Genomic DNA, 15,698 nt, shown 5'->3' on the forward strand with positions numbered 1-15,698 from the left:
ATTTAAAGATATAAAAATGGCTCAGATGAGTCAGACAAAAATAGTTTTGACACTGAAGTAGATTTTGATGTGACTGGATTTGCTTTTTGAGGATTTCTCTGCTAGGCACAGCTCCAACTCATTTGTAAAATTTGGTTTTTTTTGGGTTTTTTTTGTTTTTGATGACAGATTTTTGTGAATATTTAAAGGCAAATAAATGAGCATCTGATGAAAAATTATACAGTGATATATTTAATAATATATGTAAATTGATGGATTACATTTTTCCCTAGAAGATCATTTTCCATCATCAGCAAACTAGGTACTCCTGCTGTGCTCAACACCCAACATGAGTTGGTAATTCTCAATCTGGTTCCTTTGCAACTGCAACCGTGCAGAAGACAGGATGCTTGCAAAAACCAAACAGCCTGGAACACTTTTGTTGAAGTATTTGTTGTAGTTCTAAAATACTGTTTTATTTTCCTAATATATTTGTTTAGAAAAAGTAACCCTTTACCCTGGTGTTTCTGAAGGCTGCTTGCACACCCACAATGTGACTATAAAGGGACTGCGAATCCCTTTTTCCTGTGCCCCAGATATTACACTACAAGACTTGCTCTGTAAAGGGATGGACTCTGCTTACGTACAGTAAAGCTGCCTAGAGAGTGATACAGGTTGACATGACCATACCCCTTCACAAAGCATGGCTGTAGTTTGCCTGTTTTTTGTTTTATGCACCAAAATGAAACCTGTTTATACTTTATATAAAATATATAACAGAATAATAATATAGGGCCTAAAAGAAAGTTATAAAAGTCTTTTTAGTTTTTTCGCATAAATACTATGTACTGGGAAGTACTTTGTACTTTAAATATATCTACATAGCTTTACTTTCTTACCCTGAGATATTTGTTATGAAAAATAATCTGGAATCCAGTACATGAATAGCTTCATGGGCATGTATTATATAAAGGCGAATTGATTTTATTTCTAGCATCTCAATAATAATGACTGTGGGGACTGAGCCGGCCTCCAATCGGCTCTCCTCCAGTCAGCACACACTAGAGAGCAAGGAGCTCCCCCTGGCAGTGACTGCAGCAATTGAAAGTTATATTTTCATATCTGGTATAGGGATGGAAACGTCCAATATTTTTCTTTGTAGTGAGTAATGTGGATTCGGCAAATGCATTGTCCGGAGAGCTTTCTGTACAGGCAACTGGATCCAAAATCCGCAGAACCTAAGACAAAGGAGAGGTCACATCAGATGTGTGCAACACGCATTGTAAAGGCCTTGGGTTTCCCCGAAACGCAACTACCTATATGGTTTCCTAGGGTTTTACAGAGCTATCATACAATATAACATCTGAATAAATTTGAATTTATCCTTTCTTCCAAAATGCTATAAATTCAGCAAAATGATGCCTAGTTATAACGTCATGTTTTAGTAATTATAAACTAATAGTCTTTTACAGATCTATACAAGGGGGAAAAAGAAAAATGAAGTTTTATGAATTCTACTTCATATGATAGTCAATTTTCAGTTTTAGCCAAAAAGCACTCCCTGCCGTCTTCTCCCTTTCATTCAACTGTTTATAAGGTTTAGACTGTATTCTTTTGTGGAAATGCTGTTTTTACTTATGGTAAAATAAATGGCCCTTCATTTCTTCTTTTTTCAATTATACATACTATTTTATGCTAAGAACCATGTTCACAATACTTGGTTCTCTCATTACTTCCTCAGCCCTGATTCTCCTGTTTCCTCTACTGAGACTCAAAGCAGGAGGCCTTGGGTTGAAGAATAGTCCCACTGAGGACAAGAATAACCTTTTTGGTTCCCAGCTCTTATTTCTCATGTTCAAACTCTCAAACTAATCCTAACATTAGCAGTGTTATGTTCTAAAGGGGGAGGCACTGAGACTGGTAAGCTACTCTGACAGAAGCAGCAGAGAAGGGCAGGCTCTGCTTCCTTTTCCTACAGTCGCACTTATTCAAAGGCACTGCCAGGCTTCCTCCCTGCCCTCACCCTCTCAGACTGCCCCCTCTTCTAAGCTAACAGCACATCCAAGAAGCCCTAGCCCCTGTTTAAAGCATCTTGGCATCATGTAAGAGCTACTATACTACTTTAGGTCTTCTACTTGCTAACTATACCCTTAAAATCCAGCATCGAGATCTTTTATTTTTGTGAACCTTAGTGAAATGTTACATATATGACAACCAAAGTCAGAAAGAGTAATGTTTGTCAATTTTGAGGGGAAAAGAATGGTTTCCAAGTATGGAATATGTTATGATATTATGGGTCTTTAAAATAAAAAATAAAATGCTAAGGGAATTCAGTGGGAGACTGAGATACAGCAGAAAGTCTTCTAGATTTTAGCCTGAAAATGATAGGGATGGAATTTAAGGCTTGCGGAGATCCTGCGACCCAGCACGGCGGACGGAAATTGGTGGGCATTTAAAGCAGATGGAGGAAGAACAGAGACTAAGCTATTGCATTTATCTCCGAAAGGACAGCTCCTGAAGCAATTGGGCTGGGAGGTCATAATCATGCAGGGAGAAGAGAGGCTGTCAGTCTTGTTACACGAGGGAATACGATGAGTAAAGAAGCAGAAGAACAAGCAGGTCTAGACCAGGCCTGAAATACACCCAATATTGCACAATGAAGCAGAGAGCAGAGAAGACAAGGTGGGGTTAGTCATAGAAGCCAAGGCAACAGAAGTGTGTCGTTGAAGAGGGAAAAGCCAACCACACTCAAAGATACCGCCAGCAACTGAGTACACCGTGACCTAACTTCCCAACAAAGAAACAGCAGGAAAGAACAAACAAGTTTTGAGTAGTTTACGCTTTAGGTACTGATCCTTTTAGTAAGTAGGTGGGCACCTACTATGCAACATTATACCAGCTCATGAGGAAACAGTAAGACATATTCTCCAGCCTTCAAGTAATTTTAGAGGGAGAATCACTCAATAACAACACAAGAGCTAAGTAAGGGACCCTTTTTCCTGGGAGAGAAATGTATATAATGCAGGTAGGCAACTAGGTTTCCTTTAAGCTGGCTTTTTCTTGTGTCTTCTTTTTCTTCTATGAATTAGGAACCAAAGTCATATGCTGAACAGGAGGTAGTAGTCTAGGAAGTACCACAAGAACAGAAATAGCTAAACTGACACAAACTTGGATTCTGGTAGCTGGGAGAAGGATATGGGGACAGGTACTGAGCAATGAAAACTAGCAAAGACTAGAAAAAGAGAATGCAGCAAAACAAGCTAATGAGACAGGGGAAAGATGTGCAGCTCAAAGGAATTAAACAGTGATGTGACCCATGGGGAAACAAAGAAGTAATCGCCATGGACAAGTAAGAGCTAAAATGAGCTTTTGATCACAGATCACACCGAGTTAATAGTTAACATTTTAATAGCAGAAGGGGTCTAGTTAAGAACAGGCTTAATGGATTATGGGAGTTGGGTTCTGAGGCTTTAATGAAGGTAAACTTGGTACGTGACAGGTCACCTACACAGGCCTTGAATTCAACGAGGGCTTAGATTCTTTGTACTACTCAGTGTCTGTCCCATCGATATGTGAAATTAAATAAGCTTAGATTACTTCTGACGTGCCCTATAATTTCCTAAATGAAAACTTTTACAGAAGACTTCTATAAGAAAATGAATAAAAAAATGATCTGTTAGCTAACTTATTTTAAAACCGTATTTCTCTCCTTAGAATAGAGTAGTGACATTTGGAAATTTAAGAGTCAGAGGAGGAATTTTCTCTAAGACCATGAGCTTATTAACATGGAAAACAAATTTAAGATCTATATTTCAAAACTCCCAAAGCCAAGCATAACACATAGTTTTCCGTAAGGGGTGAATAGACTCTCACAGCTCACAGAACACGTTGCACAGTGCACGGAAGAGAAAATGTTACCTTTTCAGCCATCTTCTCAGCTGGGGTACTGCAGACTTCTGCTGTTGCTGGAGTCCTCTTCGGATGGCTGATGCCAACGTTTCCCAGCAGATGAGCGTGCACCGCCTCTGCCAGCCTGTGGTTTGTGAGTGCTAGGTCTGCCGTGCTGTGGGGCTGTGTGTTAGGGGAGTATGTCTGTTCTCTCCCCCACTGTAAGGAGACCAAGAGTTCTTCCAAAAATCTGCACAAAACACACATGAACAATGAACACCGATAAAAAGACAAAATATAAGAACCAGTAAAAGAAAATGAGTGAGCAACATATTTCAGAAGTCGTTTAACATCTTTGCTCAGATTTCAAGACTCAGGACACTGGTCTCGTGGGTTATAGGACAGGAGACACTTGCTAGTCTACTAGGTTGTTACAAAAACCATGAATCAGGCAGTACAGTTTAGTGCAATCACAGTTTGGTATAGAAATTACAGATATTAGTGTATTTCAGAGTTTTAGCACTTGTAGATTAATCTCCAATATCTGTAGTTAACTCTGCTTGGTCATAATGGTATAAATGATTTTCTGTATTGTTGGATTTGATTCACTAACATTCTTTTTTTTTAAAGATTTATTTATTTATTATACATAATAAGTACACTGTAGCTGTCTTCAGACACACCAGAAGAGGGCATCAGATCCCATTACAGATGGCTGTGAGCCACCAGGTGGTTGCTGGGATTTGAACTCAGGACTTCTGGAAGAGCAGTCAGTGCTCTTAACCACTGAGCCATCTCTCCAGCCCCCGATTCACTAACATTCTATTAAGGACTTTTATATCATTAAAGGCAGAAAGATAGAAAGTCTACAGGTTTTTGCTTATGTCTCTAGTTTGTTACCATAATGCTTGCCCAGAAATGTTGGAGATTGTTTCCTTTCCTTCCATGCTCTAGAAGAATCTGTGTACAATCGTTTCTTTCTTCCTTAGATGTTTTTTTGCATTCGGTGTATCCATTGGGGCTAGGACTTCCTTTACATGCTGGTTTTAGAGTTCAATTGCTTTAATGAGTTAGGGCTAGTTAACTTACATATCTTAGTTTTTAGGATCTATTTTATTTTAAAATTATTTAAGTGTGTGTGGGGTGTGTGTGTACTTGAGTATAGGTGCCCACAGAGGCCAGAAGAGGGTACTGGATCTCCTGGAGCTGAAGTTGCAGTGGTGATAAGCTGCCTAGCCTGGTGCTGAGAACTAAACTCAAACACTCTGCAAGTGTAATACGCACCCTTAACTGCTGAACCATCGCTCCGGCCCTCCTACACAGTTCTTAAGTAACCTTAGCAGTTTTTAACGGAGCTTATCTAATCACTGACTTGATTGGCTAGAGGTATCAATAACAGTCCTTACTCTCTTTCCTATGGCCACTCAATCTATTGTGTGCAGGCTTTCATTCCTAATACTCAACATGCACCATCTTTAGTTTACTGGCTAAACAGTTCTTTCTTTCTTTTTCTTATTTATCTATTCTTCTCTTATATAATACCAACCATAGCCTCTTCTCCCTCCTAGATACCCAGTTCCCCACCACCACTTCCTTTCTCCCCCAGATCCACTGTTCTGTTTCCCTTCATTAAAGACCAGGCCTCCCAGTGGTATCAGCCAGACACATTCTAAGATGCAGTACGGCTAGGCACAAACTCTCCTATCAAGGCTGATGAGGCAACTCAGTTGGAGGAAAAGGGTCCTAAGAGCCAGCAGAAGAGTCAGAGACACCTCCACTCCCATTGTTAGGAGTCCCACAAATACCCCAAGCTAAACCTCAGCATGTACGCAGAGGACTCAGCACAGAGCCATGCAGGCACTGTAACTGCCACTTCACGACAGACATTTCTTTAGTTTTATCTTTTTAAAAAAGTATCATCAAAAAACTGTTTTAGCTATCATTGGTATTCTTTCTCACTTCTGTTCAGTTTGGGTTGAATTTGCTTTTTGTATTTTTTGAAGTAGTAACTTCTAATTTCTAATGAGACTTTTCTCATGTCCCCAAATACATTCCCCCTTTTATCTCCTTAAAGATAAAACCTTACTGCATTGCCCAGTCTGGCCTAGAATTCAGGTACTTCAGCCTCAGCCTCCCAAGTCTTAAATTATAGGTATGCACCATCATGGCCAGCCACAAACAAACATTTCCCTTGAAGCATGGCCTTAATTGCTTCTAAAAAATTTCCATACTTTGATCATTATGCTTTATTCTTCTATTTTCCATATGATTGATTGCTAATTATTCAGCTATATAAAAATACAAAACCCTTTTAAGGAACACTGCCCATTTGTTATTATTTTTTTTAAAGATTTCAGCTTATTAGTACTAGAATGTAACGTTATGCATGTAATCTACAAAAAGACTTCAAATAGCTCTTCCATGGGAAAAACAGCTATGTCACTTGGTGTGTGGTTTGAATAGGAATGGACCCCACAGATTCATGTGTTTGAATGCTTGATCCACAGAGAGTAGCACTATTAGGAGGTCTGGCCTTGTTGGAGGAAGTGTGTCACTGTGGAGGTGGGCTGTCTTAGATGCTCAAGCTACACCCAGTGTGGCACAGTCTCTTGCTGCCTGCTGATCAAAATGTAGACCTCTTAGCTCTTTCTCCATGTCCGCCTGCATGTTGCCATGACTCCTGCATGACAATAATGGACTAAGCCCCTGAAACTGTAAGCCAGCCTCAATGAAATGTTTCCTTTATAAGAGCTGCCATGGTCATGGCTAAGACAGTTGACTTCTACCAAAAGTACACAAACTACAATAACCACACTCAGGAACGACTTTTAACTGCAAAAACACCCTTACTTACAGATGTAATTCTTTTCCTTATTGATGATGTAAGATGTAGCACTGTCCTTTCTGGTCTTAGGGTTTCTTCCTTTCAGGGCATCTGTTTTAAGAGAGCCTTACAGCCTATAGTACTCAGCATGTTAACAAATGTGGTCACGCTCAAACACTCAAACAAAACCTTTCCTAATAGCAAAACCCACAGGACACAAGAGAGGAGTTTGGACTGAGAACAAGTGCCTTACTTCTGGGTGGAGATCATTTCCTGACGGAACTGTTCTCTTTCACTCAGGAGATCCTGGATAGCGCTCTGGGCATCTCGGTTCTGATGCTGTAGAACTACTCTGAAGTTTGTTAATTCATCTGCCATCACCCTGAAAAAGATTAAAACTCACATCTGGTTTTCCCACAGTAACACAGCAGTCAGAAGCGGACTGTTAGTTTCAAAAGCTGACAAAGGATTTAACACACTGGGACTGCTTGGCAGTTCTAGCATTTTACATGAGAACACTTTAACATGCAGAGCTTATGAAGCAGAGCAGGTGACATGCTTTAAATGATAGAAAAGTAACAACTTTTTATATGGTAACTTGAGTTTACACCAATGCTACCCTAAGTGTATTGGTTTACAATCACTAAATAGAAGCTTCTAACTATAAAAAACAGAAAGGGAAGAAAAATCAATTATTTTTCTCACTACTTAATTATCATTTCCTCTCAGCAATATACTGAAAAGTTTCTATGAGACAAAGTAGTCTTCTCCCCTGCCAAGCAAGGCTCATTCTCCTTTTATATAGACAAGTTTCTCATTTTTCCAAAAAATAAATTTAGCATATTTTAACATGAATGTGTGAAAAATAATTACACGGAATGTGTTCACTAGAAGGCAACATTTGGTTTTCTGCAGAAGATACCCTCTGAGTATCTGAGGCAGACTTTGAGGCATTTGAAAAGCGGAATGGAGTAGAGCATGAGCAGATGAGGAGCTAAGACACACAGCAGAGCTTCCGAGGCACAGCGCTCAGAGGCCTGGACTCTATAGCCTTGTGGCTTTGACATGTGTTAAAGTTTGCCTCATCAGATAGGCCATAAAACAACACAGTTTTCTGTTTATATATGGGGAGAAAGAGACTGAAAAGCTCTTTACATGGATAAAAGGAGCTAAAAGAACAGAGCCCACTAGGTGCAGAAGTAGCTTCTAGGAAGTAGGAATGAGGTGGCTCTCCTCAGGGGAGAGGGGGGAGGAGGGGAGGGGAGGGGTGGAGTGAGGAGAGGGGGAGGGTCTACATTTGCCTTTTCTGACTGCCATATTTCTATATTTAATTTTACAGCTGTGTTTTGTTTACTGTAGTAAACATGGTTTTAGAATAAAGGGGGAGCATGCCTCACCTCTCTAGGAGACTGCATGGCCCTCCAGAGAGGGGGTGCTACACATCAAATAATGTAGAAACTCTGACAATCTAAAGTCAGAAATTTTCACTATTACTTTGTGCTGAGTCAAGATGGTGACAGAGAGAAAAACAATGGGGAAGCAGATACTATTTGTGACAAAAGAATACCTGCTTGCAAGGAATTTACTTCTCCAAACATCGCACTGTATTGACATCCGTTCCAGCTGTTCAGAGAGCTGGGCTGTGTTCCGACCGAGTGCTTCATTTTCTAAGATGAGCTGGTTTTTCTCCCGGGCTAGACGTTCAAAGTGATACTGTGGGTCATCCCCAACAGAAGCCACAAGCAACTTTTTTAACTCACGATTTACCTAGGATGAAGAAAGACAAACAAGCTTAAGAAATGTCTCAGATTTGAATGCAGCAAAACTTATGACTGAGAATCTATTTCTGGATCCTGCTCCAATGTGTTAGTTTTCCCTGACATTTTATTATTGCTCCTTAGAAGCCTGTTTGTTTTCTAATGGGAAGACAGAAAAGAGGTGGATAGAGATGAGAAAGGGAGGGGGGAGGACCTGGGAGGAGTAGAGGGAGGGGAAACTAATCTGGATATAGTATGTAAAACAGAAATCTATTTTCAATAAAAAGAAATAAATTAAGAAAAGAAAAATACCATAACTAAGACAAAATGAACTTATATGGGCAGTTAGGAACTTATATGTGAACAATGTAATTATAGGTGTTACCATTTTATTGTCTTTCTGAATTTTCTTTTTAATCTTTTAAAAAGAGTGTGGAGGCTAGAGGAGGACATCACTGTCCCTATATCTGACTTACTTCCTTGATATAGGGTCCATCACGGAACATAGCTAGACCGGAGGCTAGCAAGCACCAGAAATCCTGTCTAGGCCTCTACCCCAACAGTCTAGAACTGATAGTGTGTGGCTATGCTAGGCTTTTTACATGGGTGTTGGGGATGTGAACTCAGGTCTCCATGCTTGACAGACAGAATTCTTACCACTAAGCCATTTCCCTAGTCTCTTCTTTCTGAATCTTCTAAAATGTTTACAAACAAATATATGCTATTTTATACTTAGAAGCTGTTATTAAAATATATTAATTTCATGAAGATTTTTTTTTTTTAGATAAGAACCACTAATTATGTTACAAACACAATCTTCCTGCAAAGAGATGTAGTTTGGGCTACAGAGATAGCTCAGTGGGTAGAGCCCACTATGAAGGCCTGACAACCTGATCTGAGTATAACCCTTGAACCTAAATGGGTTCTATGTAAGTTCTTTTGACCTCCACACTTGTGAAGCAGAATGTATCCCTTCTGTTAGGGAAAGTATGGGCTCAGGACCCCAAGACCAAGTTCTCAGCCCAAAGGAGATTTGCCCCAGAGGGACAGAGGGCAGGAAATAAGTGACAAAGGCAGGAGATAGGGGACAGGGAGAAGAAGGGAACAATGGAGAGGGAAGAAAGTATCTGTCCTGGCAGGGGACAAAGGACTGCCTCCGGGTAGACAGGAGACACATGTGGCACATAAGAAAATGGTTTATAAAGGTACATGAGCAAAGCCCATGTTAGCATGAGGTGTTTAATTTTGATTGGGCGTATTAGGTAAGCCAAAGGGAGCATTTGATAGCTGGACCTTGGTGGTCAGCCTCAGGAGGACATGGGCAATAAGGGAATGGACTTTGTTGGCCAGTTTTAGGAATGTAATCTAATGGTTTTTTAGCAAGGCAAAGGCAATTCAGGAGAAGGGTAAGGCTGTCAGAATCACGCTTGCCACGCTCGAGTGGGCCAGAGTCCTTTCACCTTCCATATATAGCACACATTAACACAAACACGCACTAGTAACAATAACAACAACAACAATAATAATGCCAATAATGCAAAGATGTAAAGGTTAAACAGAAATAAGGGAGGGTTAGAACAATTTTATTAAGCCGCCGAGATTAGAGTAACACAACTGAACACTACTGAGTCTTACTAATTTCTAATGAAGACCCAGTAACTTACTTCATTTCCCACCCCCAAATATCAGGAATGAATCTTTAAAACAAGGACTGCTAATTTGTCAACGGCAAAGACCGATGTGGTCAGTTTATAAGTGTAAGCTACTTTTATAACTTAGAGGCGGTCTTGTCTAAAGCTCCTCGCACCTCCACTTCCATCCCGTTTAGAGCATGTTTTCCCAACGTGAACTCTTTCTAGAGGCCCTATGGCAGAATGAGAAATTAAAGAGGAAGGATTTAGAGAAATGACAATCTCTGAGAAAATGCGGTTTGCTGGCCCAGAGGTAAAGACTAGAATTCACTGAAGCTACAGGCTGTGCTTACCTCTGTCTGTACTCGGAGCTGATTTGAAAGACCTTCTTTGTCCTGAAGTAGCCTCCTTTCAGAATTCTTGAGCTTTTCCAAAACCTTCTTGACCTCTGAGAGTTCCTTCCTTGGGTCTGTGACCACCTCTGATTGATTGTGGAGCTCTTCTCTGTGATGTCCTAGGGACTTAACCTTTGCACTCTTGGTGGGGATGTCGTGAGTGATAGCAGCTTTGGGAACAAATATTCTGACAGCTTCGACTTCCACTGTTTTTTCATTAAGAATCTTCCCCAGCTGAAGAACACCTGGGCTGTCTGAGGGGACTTTCTTACGTGGACTTGGAAGGACATGCTGATTTATGGGTTGGACTCCATGGGTGACTTCAACAGACTTAGGGGGCTCCTCTGTTTCCATTCCATCTCCTGCTCCTCGGATTGGGGTCGAAGTAAGGATGCCTAACAAAGACATTAAACGGAGGACAAATTACCAAAAGAAATTATTAAAAAAAACAAAACAAAACAAAACAAAAAAAAAAAACCAACCCACTAAGGCTACTTATTATGTAGCCGTTTCCTCCCAGATTGAAATACACCCTCCTGCAGGGAAGCTCCTTAAGCCAGAAGTAAACAACTCAACAAGGAAGTCCCAGAAAATGACAAGATTCACTAGGCCCCTCTATCCCTATAAACGCCTACGGTCACTCTCAGGAGCCAAGCAGCAACAGTCTGAGGAGACCAGACCAGAGATCTGCTTGGAAGAAACAGAGACCAGCCAGGCTTCCTAGAGGAGGCCTTTAACAACGATGTGACCTGGTAAAGACACTGTCCAAGGAAAGTTAACTTAGTATCATAACATATAATCTGCCTTTCTCTTATGATTGTATTAAAATGATGTCACTGGAATAAAAGACATTTTCATTTCATAGACTAAAAGTAAAGATGTGTGTGTGTGTGTGTGTGTGTGTGTGTGTGTGTGTGTGTGTGTGTGTGTGTGTAGACAGGGCCTTACTACGTAATTTAAGCTGGCTACAAAGCTGACATGCAGTCCCAGACAGCCTCAATCTGGATTCTTCCAGCCTCTGCCTCTTAACACATTACCATGGTTTACTAGTTTTCATATTCTTAAAATTTGGGTTTAGATTTGTCTAATTTGATCTAATCTGTATAGCCTATTTCTGGTATTTAAGAGTGTAGAATTACGTATTAACTATAGGCTAACAACAACAACAGAACACGTCTCTCCTAAAGTAACCCCGTTCCAGCCCACTTGGTCAAGAGCTTGGTCAAGAAGAAGCAGGTGGGATCCTAGGTTTTGGTTCAAATCAAAATGGATTCCTAGGCAAGTCATAACATAGTTGGTCTAGGACTTTAAATAATACTTTTATAAAGAAAAAAATTAATGAAAGAAACTCCAAATAATAGAAATTTGAGGACAAATCACAAAGTTTGTTAAAAGGCAAAGAAACAATGTACATTTGATAGATACTTCTCTTGAAACAAAACAAAATTCCAGTCAAGAAGTTCAATCAACTTTCAATTCCAATTTACTCTTAGCTTTATTTAAACTGTTCTACTTACTAAGAACTCATGGCTACCAGAAGTAACTCACCAGCTCCTGCTACCGTGGGAAGCAGGCAGAGCTGGGGCTTTGTGTTTTCTTACCTTTCATGTCCCCTCTTCCCTGTGACACACAGAAACCTTTATTACATAGGTACTAGGCAATGCAGGGCACATTCATGAACAATTACATCCTTCAAGTGAGAAGACAAAAACCTCTGGTGCCAGCTCTGTAATTATGAATAATGAATGTATGTATGCATGCATGTATGCATGTATGTATGATGGATAATGCTGAGCAAAGCAAACCACCAATCCTTGCTCTCCATTTCCTGAGGGAGCCACCAGCATCCCTGTACTGTTCCTCCCTTCCCACCTGTCATCATGCACTAGTCAGTTAAAGCACATCGAGGGTTTGTGGCTTTTCCTTGGACTGATGGAAGGTGAAGACCCAGCAAGGTCACTGTCTATATTCTACACAGGGGCTGGTGAACAGTTTTGGTAAAAGGCCTGAGGGAAAATATTTTAGGTTTCTGGAATGATGAAGTAAAACTGAAGAAAGTTTCCAGTCACTTACATAAGAAGACAAAAACATTTTTTTTAATGGCAATACATTTTTGGTTAAGTAAGTAATAAAAAACACCGGAATCTATTTTACTCAGGGTAACACCTGATTTACATGGATTCAGTTACTGTTATAATCGTCAAACTGACTGCAAACTTTTTCAAGGGGTCTGAGGGTCACAATTCACCAATTTTTGTTTTAGATTCTGGAAGAAGAGCATGATTAGAGGCCATCACTGAACAGACACTTCCCTTACTAGTGACAGGGCAAATGTATGAGCAGAAGTACTTGTAAGTCACGTGACTGGGCACAGGCAGAACATCAAACGCACGAGCCAAAATAATACTCAGTTTCAGCGGCTGGTTGTGGTACAACCTTAGCCCTGCCGTGAGCTTCACCATCCTTCTACCAGTGGGAGCTGGCAGAAGACTGTAAGTGCTATATCCTTTCAGGATAACCTGACTCTCTTCCATACTGGACTATGAGAAGCCACTTTAGTTACAGATCGTTTTACCAGCTCATTTTACAGCTAAGGAAGTGTGCATGGCATGAAGAAGAAAATTAAATGTTTAATGAATGAGTTTATTACTCTGTGAACACATGCCGAAACTTCATTTAAACCTTTAGTGACAAACTTAAAACAACTTGGCTTTCCCTTCTACATTAAATCATTAAGTCATAGCTCCTTTTATAGTCTGACAGACTCTCGGGAACATATGTAAATTAAACAATCAACGGGTAAACTGAGATGTCACTTGGTAAATTTTAAGACAGTATTCTTCTGGCATACATGGGGGACACATGGGGGCGGGCAGCGGGGACTGAAGCTAGGCCCTAGCATGGGCAAGCAAGCCGTCCAGCACAAAGCTTTCTCACAGTCCCCATTTTACAGTTCTATTTTGAGACAGGATCTCACTAGGTTGCCCATGCCTTGAACTGACTCTGTATCCCAAACAGGGTATGAATTTGTGGTCCTCCTGCCTCAGTCTCCCAAGTAGCTGGAATTACAAGCCTGTGCCACGAGGCCCAGCTTTAGCGTCTTTTAAATGTCACAGTTATCATCTAGTAAAGTTTAGCTATTACATTAGAGGAATATGCTAGAGACAATCATATTAACCTTTATGAAGGTGAGACCCAGACCTTTCCTCTAGTCTAGTGGTCCTCAACCTTACAAATCTGAGATTCTCTTACACAGTTCCCCGTGTTGTGGTCACCCAAGTTTCCCATGCTGTAGTCACCCAACACCACATTTTGTTGCTACTTCATAGCTGTATTTTTGCTACTGTTATGTATAAATGTAATGCAAATGTCTGATATGTGGGGTTGACGACCCACATATTGAGAATCTCTGCTCTATAGGCTCTGGATAAACAGTTGCTTGGTCAAATGTGTGTGCACACTTAGCCTCTAGTGTTTCACGGTATATACTGGTTTTCTAACAGCACTGGGAAATGCTTGTGTAACCAATCCAACCCAGCATTTCCAAATTCACTTGCTCATAGAAACATTTTCACCAGATCCTTATTATTTAAATGTCCCAGACCTTACTATCTGTTTGCTAAACTGTCACAGCTATATTTCTAATGTAGAAGTCTACAATTTTAATTTTTAATTAAATTGCTTATTTTAGGTTTGGGATGAGCCCGAGTGGTAATGGTCTGCCCTCCTATGGGATGTCAGTGCTACTCACACGCTTGAGAGACAGTTCTGTTGCTATACGAAAAATCACATTTCTCTCTGGAGGCAGTTAAAGGATGTAGACAAGTGACAACATCAAATATAGGTATTCTTTTTTTTTTTCGATCCATGTAGCACAAACATCTTTTTTCCACTGGCAATAGTTACATTACAGTAAAAATAAAATAAACCGTTGTATTACCTGCCTTACTAGATAATCAAGGCGGATCTCTTTGAGTTCAAGCCCAGTGAGTTCTCAGACAGTCAGTACAACACAGAGAAACCCTGTCTCAAATCCCGCCCTCCCGCTCCCAAAAATAAACCCAAAAAACAACAATAAAAAAACAGCCCCCCCAAAAACAAAACAGGCAACCAATCAAACAAAAACCCAAGCGAACTATTATCAAAGCAGAAACACTCACCTTTGCTTTCAAAACTTTTAAGAGTAGTCATTTTTTCCATAACTAATGAAAATACAATCCAAGACTTTCACTGAAGACCTAGAAATGTATACATAGGAAAGAATCAAAGCAATAACAATATATTCAGCAAATGCTTCTACTTTAAAAGTTATGTTTTAATTATTCCTGCCTGTAGTACCCACGTTCCTCATTATCTCCTTTTGACAGGCGGTGACATATACCTGTTAAATACTGGGAAACCAGGCATAGTTTAAGTGCTCTCTGGAGTCTAGACTATAGAAGAGGTGACCACACGTCCTAAAAGCTGACTGCTCTCAGATATACACGGACTAACTTCCTGAACATCACAAATCCTTGTCCTGGGAATGCATCCTGAAACTCTATCCAATGGCAAACAGATTTAAGTCAGAAACTTCGCTGGGACCATGCAATGCCGAACGGCGAGGGTCCCTGTCTAAGAAACACCGGGTGAAGGTGTGTGGGGATGCATGGGTGCCGAGTTTAAAAGGAGAGGGGGTGGAAGCATTAAGACTGTCAGCCTCATTCTCGAGAAGTATGAGCTCAAGTTTGTCTCTGTCAGAAGCCTTTTCCCAGAACAACCTTTAAATCCAAAAACCAATGGCCTCCGAGCTCCAACCCAGACTGCCCTCTTCCCACCGCGTCTGGCACACGGACCGGCTCCAGGATTTACCTCTGATATCCTTATTTCAATGTTCACCGCTCAGGTTCTTCACTCACTCAGCAGCCGGCTAACTTGTAAACACCTCTGGCATTCGGATGCCAACCCGCCCAAGCCTTCCGGACACCTAGCTCAATCTAATCACTTCCTATTACTCAGGGTTTCATTTCCGGAGTGCTCTTCCGAAGGACCAAGCAACACTTTGTGCTGTGTGTACAATGGAGAAACACAGGGTCTACTACGCATCGGCTCAGAAAGTGAAAAGTGGAAGTTATCTACTTTTTTAAAGAAGTACCAATATATAAAGCAAGCCATATAGAAGCTTAAACTTCCGGGTCACTACCAACCAGACGGAAGTGAACTCGTTGGAAGGGAGAAGGTGGCG

At 40.6% G+C, this 15,698-nt stretch overlaps 1 protein-coding gene across 1 annotated transcript; it reads right to left on the reverse strand.

Annotated features, from left to right (window-relative positions):
• Nucleotides 1-215: 215 nt before the first annotated feature.
• Nucleotides 216-15,434, reverse strand: Blzf1 (basic leucine zipper nuclear factor 1). Its single transcript, NM_001017494.1, has 7 exons — nt 15,326-15,434; nt 14,635-14,712; nt 10,433-10,869; nt 8,259-8,458; nt 6,945-7,073; nt 3,898-4,117; nt 216-1,217 (listed from the first exon to the last, which is right to left on the reverse strand). The coding sequence occupies exons 2-7, from the start codon at nt 14,672-14,674 to the stop codon at nt 1,041-1,043; spliced, it is 1,203 nt and encodes a 400-aa protein (NP_001017494.1). The 5' UTR covers nt 14,675-14,712; nt 15,326-15,434; the 3' UTR covers nt 216-1,040.
• Between the last annotated feature and the right edge of the window lie 264 nt (nt 15,435-15,698).

The sequence above is a fragment of the Rattus norvegicus genome, chromosome 13 (assembly GCF_036323735.1).
Source record: "Rattus norvegicus strain BN/NHsdMcwi chromosome 13, GRCr8, whole genome shotgun sequence".
Taxonomy (NCBI): Eukaryota; Metazoa; Chordata; class Mammalia; order Rodentia; family Muridae; genus Rattus; species Rattus norvegicus.

Excerpts from the sequence above, each read along its gene's own strand:
- Blzf1 (NM_001017494.1), bottom strand. The coding sequence starts at position 14,674 with ATGGAAAAAATGACTACTCTTAAAAGTTTTGAAAGCAAAG. Across the intron at positions 10,870-14,634 it reads TAAAAGTTTTGAAAGCAAAG|GCATCCTTACTTCGACCCCA; the intron begins GTGAGTGTTTCT and ends TGTCTTTGTTAG. Across the intron at positions 4,118-6,944 it reads GAAATGATCTCCACCCAGAA|ATTTTTGGAAGAACTCTTGG; the intron begins GTAAGGCACTTG and ends TGTTTTGTGCAG.